Here is a 9,918-nt window from a genome sequence, read left to right as displayed (position 1 = left end):
TTAGGGATGTGTGATAATAAAAACAATATTATAACATAACAATTAAACTTTATTTGAATAATTTTACAGTAAGACAAAATGTAGAACAGGTTAAAATAGAAATTCTGATACCAACATAATTATTAACTACATGTTTACATAGTCACAAAAAAATGAAGTCCGTGAGAGCTCAATTTTGAGCTTTAGGTTTGCATAAAAGTTCAGGCTTGCCAAAACAAGGGTCTCACACAACAATATCTAATGCAGAAGTATCTCTGCATTCTGACTTCAAGTGTGTCACTGGAAAACAAATTAAACATTTTCTGTTGTGACTACAAATATCAAGTACTTAGGAGTATTAAAATGCCACTTGTAGCAAACAAAAAGACCATTAAATAAAACTACTATTTACAATGATCTAGAAAAACAGTTTTTCACACAAATTCACACAAGTCAGTAGTCCAATAAATGTATTCTCAAGATCGCCAAGAATCCATAACTTGATGGCTTTTTTGTCAAATGCATAGACAGTTTCACTATGGGAGATGAATACACTGAATCTGAGCTAAAATATAAACGCACTAAACAAATCTGCAAACAAACACATGGAAAACAAATTTTGTGAGGTGAATTGCAGAAGGTCTAGAACAAACACACTGCAGTCTTAAAACTGGACTGGCAGCCATCATCAGTAGAAATTAGCACTACAGTAAAAATCGGCATTAAATTGCTTCATAACGAGCACAACGTGAAAGGAGTTTCTTACTGGAGACAAAGGGCAAATTACAGGATTTGAAGTTCAAATGAAGTATGGTTACCACATTTCATTGTTGTTTGGTTATTTTGACACACACTTGTATGACAGAATGGCTACAGTGTTGGCCATCAATTTAATTATACAGTTTTTCTCTTTTGCTTCGTGAATGTCCACTCTGGACATTAAATTTGGCAATAGTCACAGATTTGCAAATAATACATGTAAATTCAGTGAAACTAATGGTGCCGCTGTGCTGACTCCCTTACTAGACTGCAACTAACCTGATGCTCTGACCAAGTTAACAACATTTACTTGCTTGTGTTACAAGAAATGTCTCAGGTGTGCCAAGCCTTTGTGACATCAAGCACATCATTTGTGCAACAATAATCATCTTAGTGATGCTGAGAAGTATTTTTGCCAGTTTTTTGAGTTGAAGCCAGTTCACTACTTGAGATCGTGGGCTGCAGAGCAATTTATTCACAGCGTTCAGTTTGAGTATGATGATAATACAACAAATGTCAATTCCAGATGGTTGTGGGATGATGAGATAATCATGCTAAAGCCCAGATTCAGGTCAAATTTAGCTCTAATTAACCAAGTACTTGCAGTGGGATAATGACTTTGTGCTTCACTTAATGAAAAGTGTGGAGGAGATCCTCTGCTTTTTATTTCTCCAAAGTTATTTAAAAGAAAATATCTTGGATTGTGCTTTATTCTGAATGAGATGAGAACACCTGGCCAGTGATTACTGGCAAGTCCATTGTCAGGTCACATTTGAATAATAGGAGCTTAAAACTGAAAAGTGACAATATTTGAGCTGTAGTTTTATTCAAAATGTTGAGACAATACTCGTTCTAAAGCAAGAGACACATTTATAGGCTCCTTAAAAAAAAAAAAACGGAAAATTAAAACCTATATAGACAGGTTCAGGGCACAGTTTACATCTTTTGTTTTTAGTGGCATCGTTTGTATGATTTGGTATTTAATATTGTCTTGCGGGAGCTCGCTCTCTCCAGTTAAAGGTAGTTTTTCTTTTTTTTTTCTTTTTTTACTCAAATAGTATTTCAATGGAAATATAGCCAGGTATTGTCTTATTTATCCTTGCAGCTGTAGCATCATGTTTGATTACCACCAGGGTTGTTGTTCTCATGCAGTGTCTTCCTAATATTTTTAGTCTACCTCATCTACATAAAGCATCTGTGTGTTTCAGTAACTAACATACCTAACCCCTTAACAGATGAAAATCATGCAGGTAAAATAAAACAACCATGTGACAAAAAAAATCAGAGTCCACTTCACTGCTTTGCATATATTGTGCATTATCCAATGCCTCTGTCAACTGGGAGTTATGGCAGGTTCCTTCATTGTTCAGCAAGCTGAAAGCCAGCAGGAACATGGTGTCTTCATGTTCCTTTATGAGGCAACCCTGAGGATGAAGTGGAGAGGGTGCTCACCTGCAGGAAACATTTCAGGTACACCAGTTAGATCTACAGGAACAACGTGTGTGTAAATAATAGGCATTCACATGATCATTCCCAGCTAGCAGTACATAAGCATGCAGAAATATCAAAGTTTAAAATCATAAAACAATGCATATGTAAAATCAGTGTCTTGATAATATCATAGGCATTAACATTAAATAATTTGTACAATTGTAATGTTACAAATCTGGATATACCAAGTTGTGAGAAACAAATGTTATTTGGCCTGATTTAAAAAGTTGAAACGGCTCGTTTTCACTGTAGCATGGTATGTATTTAATTTTTTTATGTTTAAGCTATAGTATAAATTAATCAATACCTGTATGTTTGTACTAAACTGGGAAGGTTGTCCTAAATGTATATTCTGAACTTTAAATAATTTATATAAAATATTTACTTTCACTTTTGTATGAAACACTTATTGCCCAGTTTAAAAAAACTAAATAGTTAGTGGATATGGTGACCACTGGTGTACGTATTTTATATGGCTGTTTATTAGTATGTTTGGCCATAAGAAATTTCTTACAGTAGTTACATTAATCAAGGTTTGAGACATCCTATATTTTTATATCAGGCAAATAATACTTTTTAATAACGCACCACATAGATTAACCTACGTAACATTTCATGTACTCAGTTTGGTTGTATAGTTTATTAGGTTTATCCTACAGACTGAGATATTGCTGGAAAAGTTGCCCACGCATTACTCTAGGGGAAAGAGAAGAGAGTGCGAACAGTTGTAGGTAGCATCAGGGTAGGCCTGACTGACAGGCTGATGACACACCATATGGAGACGCTGGGTGAGTTTTACCCCGAGGGGGACAACTGTGTTTCTTTATTTGTTTGCCTCATTCCTGTCAGCCTCTCTTATGAAAACGAGAAGGGAAGACAGCCAGGTTGAGGAAGTTGACAGCTACGCATGCAAACGCATGAAAATACACACAACCATGTACAGTATGTACAGAAATGACAGACTCTACCCAGACATGCAGGGTACAAACATGAGAACAGCCACGCACAGTTGGTGAGGACTGTACATGTGAGGGATGGGGAGTGAAGTGACATTTTAGATTTGCAGTCAACTAACTTCATTTATACATATTTAAGTTTAAACTATAATTAAGGCATGATTTATGATACCAGTCAAACAGAAGCAGCGTCCTACCACCAGCTGATTGACAGGCCCTGTAATGACTGATAGTGACTTATCTAATGAATGCTAAATGGTCTTATATTTGTATAGCGCTTCTCTATGCATTGCAGCTCACTAAAAGTTCTTTCACACTATTTGCCCATTCACACTCCCAAGCACTCACATATTCACACAACAGTTTGTTTGTCATCAGTGATCACAGCCGTAAAACCAATATTATCAGTGTTAATTTGGGTAAACTTAAAATATACAAATGAATATAGTTATCTGTATAGTCAATCAATTGATGATTATGCATTTAATTGATTAAAAGATGCTATTTTTTGGTTTATGCGGGTTTTAGGATGAAGGATGATGAGGCCATTTTTATTTACTAATTGTTGCATTAAATTCAAATCTGTGTAATGTCAGTAACTGGTGCAAAGAAAACATACTTTGGAAGCTTCAGAGGAGGAATGGACTTCATTTCCATTTAACTGCAACATTGCTGTAAAAACACAAGTGTTACAAGAGCATTTAAACATAAATATGCCAATTGGAAGTTTGCAGGACACTTAAAAAAAACATCACAATAACAGTGACTCTATACAAGTAATGTTTTAACACATTTAAACATGAATTTAATCTAGTTTTGAAGCCTTGGTCTCAATCTTCGACTTTATGCAAGTTATGCATCTGCCCACACATAAAACATAAAATCAAATTCTCCCCTTACCTTGTGGATCCATCCTAGGGTCGACAACCCCCCAGTGCTGATGGAGAGCAGCCAGATCGTGGGGACTGTGGTTTTTCAGAAGACTTAAAATATCAGTGTCCATTGGCATGTGTTCTGTTGATTCATTCTTTCCCTGAGCAAAAAGCAGTGGTTCTATGTATGTTTTGCTTCCATGCAGCCCCCACATATTCATGGCAGCCCAAAGATCTGGACCCTTAGGACCTGAAGAGGAGTCACATGACTGCCTGCGGGGAGTGAGTCCATCTGCAGCTGCATTAGAAGAAGTCCTACCATGATTCCTGACCAACATAAAACCCAAACCCTCCTGTGGGAAGTTTCCTTCCACTATAGCTCTGTGGCCTCTGTGTCTGGGGCTGCTGTTAGGCTGGAGACTAGAGACACTCTTGTTGTGTGCAGTACTGCTTGATGAAGTAGCCTGGGCATGGGAGCCTTTACTTCCACCCTCCTCTGCTTGTTTTTGTTTGCCAGACTTCTTTTGAGGTAGAAGTCCCACCCTCCCACTAGAGTGCGTCCCATCTGAAATGCAGGAGTCCTTTGACTGATGCTTGGAACTGGGGCCACCTGATTGGGTTTTAGGGGTCGAGTGATTCCTGATGGTGGTGGTGCTGTGGGCGAGGCTGTGTGCGTTGAATCCTTGGAGTGGGTAAAGCAGGACAGTCCTTGCCTTCAAGGAATGGTGGTGCCCCTGTGCGTCTCCACTGGGAAACACCTCCTTTCAAATTCTTGAGATTGGTAGTGCAGGGTGCCCACTTAGGTGCCACAGAGCTACTGCCATCCACTCTATGGGAAACCCGCTGATGGATCCACAGTACTTCAGGGTAGTTGGTCGTGTGGGAGCAGTATGGGCAGTGATGTCTCACCAGGCCCTCTGTTTTTACTGGATTATTAACAGTGCCATCTCCTTCACATAAGGGTAATGTAGACAAATTGAGAAGACTACCAGCATCATTAGTAGTATGTCCCTGCCCTTTGACCTCACTACCATTTGACCTTTCTCTGTTAATTTTGGACTCTTCTGACCTGTGACCAGGCGGACATTTGTAAGGATTCCAGTATGGCTGACTGAGCACCGCACTCCTGTTTCCGAGGTAGTCCATGTATCTTGAGGCTTTGGAACCACTTTGGTTTACGTTGTCCAGAATGGTGCTGTGTTTGCTGTGGAGACTCAGGATATCCCGGTGGCGCATGTGCAGGTGAGACCTGAGTAGTGAGGCGTCAACAGTGTGGAAATCACAGTGCTCGCAGAAGTATGGCTTCTTATCTGTAGTTAAAAAGCAAAAGGAGCGATGTAAAAGATGTCATGTAAAAATGTGTTGTCATTATTTGTTTGTACAGTGCACAGCAAAAACTCATTAGCAGTGATTAATTTATCCTAGTGAGAAAAACATCTGACATACTGTATTATGAACATTGGGCAATAAGCTCTTTTGGTCTCGTTTCTTTTAACAGCTGTGTATAGTTGTTTTTTTTACTGTATACTGCACGGCCTTAAACAATACTTGTAATGAATACGTTTTAAAGATTATTAAATAAGTATGTTTTACAAAAAAAACACGTTAATTGAACATAAATTTATGTGGTGTAGTAAAGCCACTTGGGTGATCCTGTTTCCAGGCATTAGTTCTATATCTAGTTGAACAAAGCCAGATTTTAATGTAAAGCAATACGCTACGTGTAACTTCTGTGACCTGCTACAGCTGCAGGATTTGAAAACAGTAGACTTTCCACATCCTCAGGAAAAAAAAACAACCTTATTAAAAACCACCTTATTGCATTTTTTTTAAATAATTTGAATGACCCTTGTTTCTATTCCATATTTTCTTTATCCACTGTATTTTCAATCTGAAAAAAAAAACTGCTGCAACTGTGTAAATAAATGTGTACTATTGAAATTGTGAGCCCTTTAAGACCACTATTTTCTGTATTAATTTATAAAAGCAAGTAAATTATATATACTTTAAATAATATAATATGTACTGTAACAAAATAAATTTTAGAATTAAACTTTGTTAATCTTAAAGAAAACATGCATTTTCAAAATCTTTTGTACAAACTGCACTGTAATTCCATTAGAAATTCACTAGAGGTCTCCCTTTTCCAGTATACGATGGTAATTTCTAACTATAGTGTTTAATTTCCACATTGTTGGCCTGGCAAATTTATCTTATTTTATAGCATCACCTAAACAAGACTTGTGATCTGTCTATATTCAGTGTGGTAGCTCTTACCAGAAAAAGCCCACAAACGTGACTTATTGACAACGTGATTTAACCAAAAGGATTTATCTGTGTAAAACTACTGTTGTCGGCATAAGCTGGCCCTAGCAATTGATCCCTGGATTCTGAACTTCTCTCATCAGAACCATAGCTCTGATGAAGTAGTGCGGTGTGGTGCGTGTGTGTGTGTATGTATAGATTACCCTCCTGTTCTTGGTTCCTGATGCTATCGGTCTGTTTAGGTGAGACATGAACATCTCTGACCTGCTTAGTTTGTAGCGCCTCGTAAAACGCATGGCCAAGTCCATTCAACAGAATACGATCCTTATGGCAAATCCTCTTGTTACCACCTTTACTGTGAGCCGAAATGTTTAATGTGCGATCAAGACCTGTATCACCTTTCTTCTTCTTAATGTTAGAGCTGGAGGTGTCGATTTGCTTTCTCTTCTTCTCTTGCTTCAGGGGTATATACTCACCCTTCTCCATGTCATATGCTACCTCAGCATCAGCCAGTCTCTCCTCCCATCCCAGACATTTCTCACTAGCTTCCACTAGTCGCCCCCTTGTGGCCAACTGCCATGCTTGATAACTACAAATTGGATCTAGTTCTGGAATTCGCTTACTCTGGCTCTTTTCTTCAGGCGTTTTCTTAGGTCCGGCACACATGAGGTTCAGGGTTTCCAAAAAATGTCTCTTAGCATTGTGCATTTCAGAGGTGTCATAGTCTTCTTGTGCTGGATTTTGTGTCTGGCTGCGGCTGTAGTTCAGTTTATGTAGCTTTTCGTGTATTCGCAAAGTCTTGCAGTCAGAAAAGAAGTTACCACAGCCAGCACACAGCTCATAGAGGCACTCTTCATTTATCAGTGACGCTGGGTCCTGAGGAACCTCATTGATGGTGGCAGGCGGCTCATTACCCCTTAGCTGGCTTCTGACCCGGTGAATGCGCATATGACTTTGGAGGAACCATGCCTGGCGGAAGCGGCGTCCACAAATTCGGCAACCATGATCCTGGGAACTTCGGTGCCTTTTCATGTGGGATTTAAGGAGGGATACCTGAGGGAAAATCTGCCCACAAATGGTGCAGCAAAAAGACCCAGCATCAGTCCCATCACTGACCTCAGCACCATCTTTACCTTTAACTTTTCTCTTGGTTTCTTTCTTCTTCACCTTCCCATTGACATGAGATTTGTCAGATGTGCTGATGATTTCAGAAGGGTTGGGTGTGTCACCATTATCTTTCTGTTCTTGATCTCCATCCAATTCCTTGTCACTGAAGTTATGGCTTAGTAAACCCAGTTTATGGCTTCGGATGTGGGCCTTCAGACTGCCCTTCTGAGCCGTCCTGTGCTCACAGTATGGACAATTGTAAGGCTTCTCTCTTGTGTGTCTTCTCATGTGCTGGGACAGCGAACTGAGAAGAGGAAAGCTACGGCCACACACTCCACATGTGTGGCCAGAGGTCACATCTTCCTCTGTCTCTGCCTTTAAATTGGCTCTGGGTTTTTGTGATACATCCTCCCCCTCTTCTGTCTCCATTGTTTTTCCTGCAGCACAGGCGTGTCAGTAATAACAGCTATGTAACAAATCCTCTAACTGTGTAATGTTTATGTTCCAACAGTTAGAGAGTTCTCAGAACAGGCATCAAAAACTTGCAAAACGTCACTGTATTAGTGTCCATCCTGATCTTTGAAGTGGATGTAGTTTGTCAAGTTGCATGCTGTTTTGGTGAAACTACCTGAAAATAGAGCAAGAAATTAAAGTTAGATTTGTGATATTACATTTCTAAATTCCTGACATTTTCATTGTCATTATCATTTATTAATCAGATTAAAAGAAGACAGCCTAATATTTATGTATTGGAGCGGTCAGCATTTTGACATGTGTCTGTGTCCTTTGGTTTCCTAGGTCTAAATTGAGTGTGTGAGGTGAAGCGTGAAGAGATGTATTCATTCCTGGCCAACAAGGACGAACCCCGAGGGACAGTCCACTCTAATTCACGATCAATAATCCATTATCAACACACTTCACTTTGGAAACTTGCATATAGAAGCATACACATAGTCCTGATACCAAGGTAAATGCTGATGTAAGGTTGTGGGTAAAGGAAACAAGGAGCATCTCTACATCATACTGTTAAAATGCTCTTGAGATGTTTTAGTCTAAGGGCTCCACATTGTCACAGAATTAAACCTTCATTATTGTTGGGCAGCTGATCTCAGCAAACAAGAAGTTAACTTTGACATAAAAGGCCGTAATACTTCTGAGACATCTGATTTAAAAACAGTACAGCATCATCCAGGAGCAGGCTTTTGTTGTACTTGACATTAAATCATCGAATAATGTAATGTTTATAGCACTGTCTATTGTGATAACATGTTCCTCCAGTATTCATGACTATTTATTAGCTGTTAATAGTGAAAGAAAGTACTCTGGCATGTAGCCAGCTAGGCAGTCAAAAATAAAACCTGCTATTGTGTCAGCTGTACCAGAATTGTCACATCGCCTTATGTCTGGCCCTCCACCCCCTCATTGGGGTGCAAGTTATTGTCAAAGAAAAGAGGCCTGGTCATACACATCACTGTCTTCAAAAACATATTTGGCCATAGAGGCTGGACAAAAGATGATTCTTGTTTGTCTTTTCAGTCTTTGTATGTAAAGAAAAACTAGGTGAACACAAAGGCTAGAAAGTAAAGAAGTGACTCTGGTATGATTTTCAGGGGATGAGGATGTCTGAGTAATTATCTGTATGTGCATTCATGGTTGCATCTGTCAGCACGCATGCATGCCTGCTTGCACTCGTGTGCTGATCCGCTCACGCTGGAATGAGCGCTGTATCTAGAATATGGGAGGAGCTTAGGAGGTTTTTCCGGACACAGCAGGTGTTTGGTAGGCCGACGCCATCAGATTAGTACACGGGCAATGTGGCACACCGTCTCTAATAGGGGGAGGATACACAAGGGAAACTGGTGGGTAGCAATTAAAGGGTTAAGGTTAAGGCGAATGTAATGAGTTAACACAATGGGGATAAAATCGGAGAGATGAGGGCAACAGATGGGAATAAACAGGCCAACAGTATGGAGTTAGCCACCTCTAGTGTATGAGCTCATTCCTTTGTCAAAACAGCCTATGTCCATATTGTGTACTATATATGTGCATCTGCAAAATCCTTATAAAATAATTCCAACCCTCCTGTTTTCTTTTTTCCATCTATTCTATCTTGTGCTTTCATCCCATAAACACTGAAAGCCTTTTGGAGAATCTGTAAAGTAATGCAGATAGCTAAATATGTTGCTCCTGGGGCTTAACTCATCTCTTTTAGAATCCCTCGCTCCCTTTTTCTCTCTTTTCTTTGGCAGATGAATGGGCATGTCCAGTCAGCTGTCCTCACACTGATTCATCCTGACATCCCAACCAGCTCAGCACAAACTCCCTATGGTCAGGGCAATGATGCTGAGAGCCTGTGTGTGTGTGTGCGCGGGTGTGCGTGCGTGCATGTGAGCCAGTGTAATTACATAAAAATATACGCTGTCTGTGTGTTGTTTGCATTACTTGTGTGCCTTGCTTGCTGCACCAAAACAGTGGGTCCGATTTCCTGC

General features: G+C 39.7%; 2 protein-coding genes across 5 annotated transcripts in view; one reads left to right on the top strand and one right to left on the bottom strand.

Moving 5' to 3' along the window:
* The window catches only part of LOC109958732 (relaxin-3 receptor 1-like), a 42,027-nt gene that overhangs the window by 16,795 nt on the left and 15,314 nt on the right, over positions 1-9,918 (top strand). Inside the window, exons 1-2 of one of the 4 annotated variants that reach the window (XM_020597613.1) lie at positions 5,213-5,299; positions 8,228-8,396. The exons of 2 other annotated variants lie outside the window; for them this stretch is intronic. The gene's annotated coding sequence lies outside the window, so the exon portion shown is untranslated. Of the gene's footprint in view, positions 1-5,212; positions 5,300-8,227; positions 8,397-9,918 lie in introns of those variants that run through there. One more of the 4 variants, XM_020597614.1, reaches the window with a different exon arrangement.
* LOC109958655 (zinc finger protein 516-like) overlaps positions 4,718-9,918 on the bottom strand; it is a gene marked incomplete at its 3' end in the record, with an annotated part of 12,542 nt that continues 7,341 nt past the window's right edge. The window contains exons 2-3 of the mRNA XM_020597493.1: positions 6,526-8,057; positions 4,718-5,367 (exon numbers count right to left, since the gene is read on the bottom strand). Coding sequence (XP_020453149.1) covers positions 4,718-5,367; positions 6,526-7,858 — 1,983 coding nt within the window. The remainder of the gene's footprint in view (positions 5,368-6,525; positions 8,058-9,918) is intronic.

The sequence above is a fragment of the Monopterus albus genome, unplaced genomic scaffold (assembly GCF_001952655.1).
Source record: "Monopterus albus unplaced genomic scaffold, M_albus_1.0 scaffold34.1, whole genome shotgun sequence".
Taxonomy (NCBI): Eukaryota; Metazoa; Chordata; class Actinopteri; order Synbranchiformes; family Synbranchidae; genus Monopterus; species Monopterus albus.
This window is presented reverse-complemented; position numbering and strand designations above follow the sequence as displayed.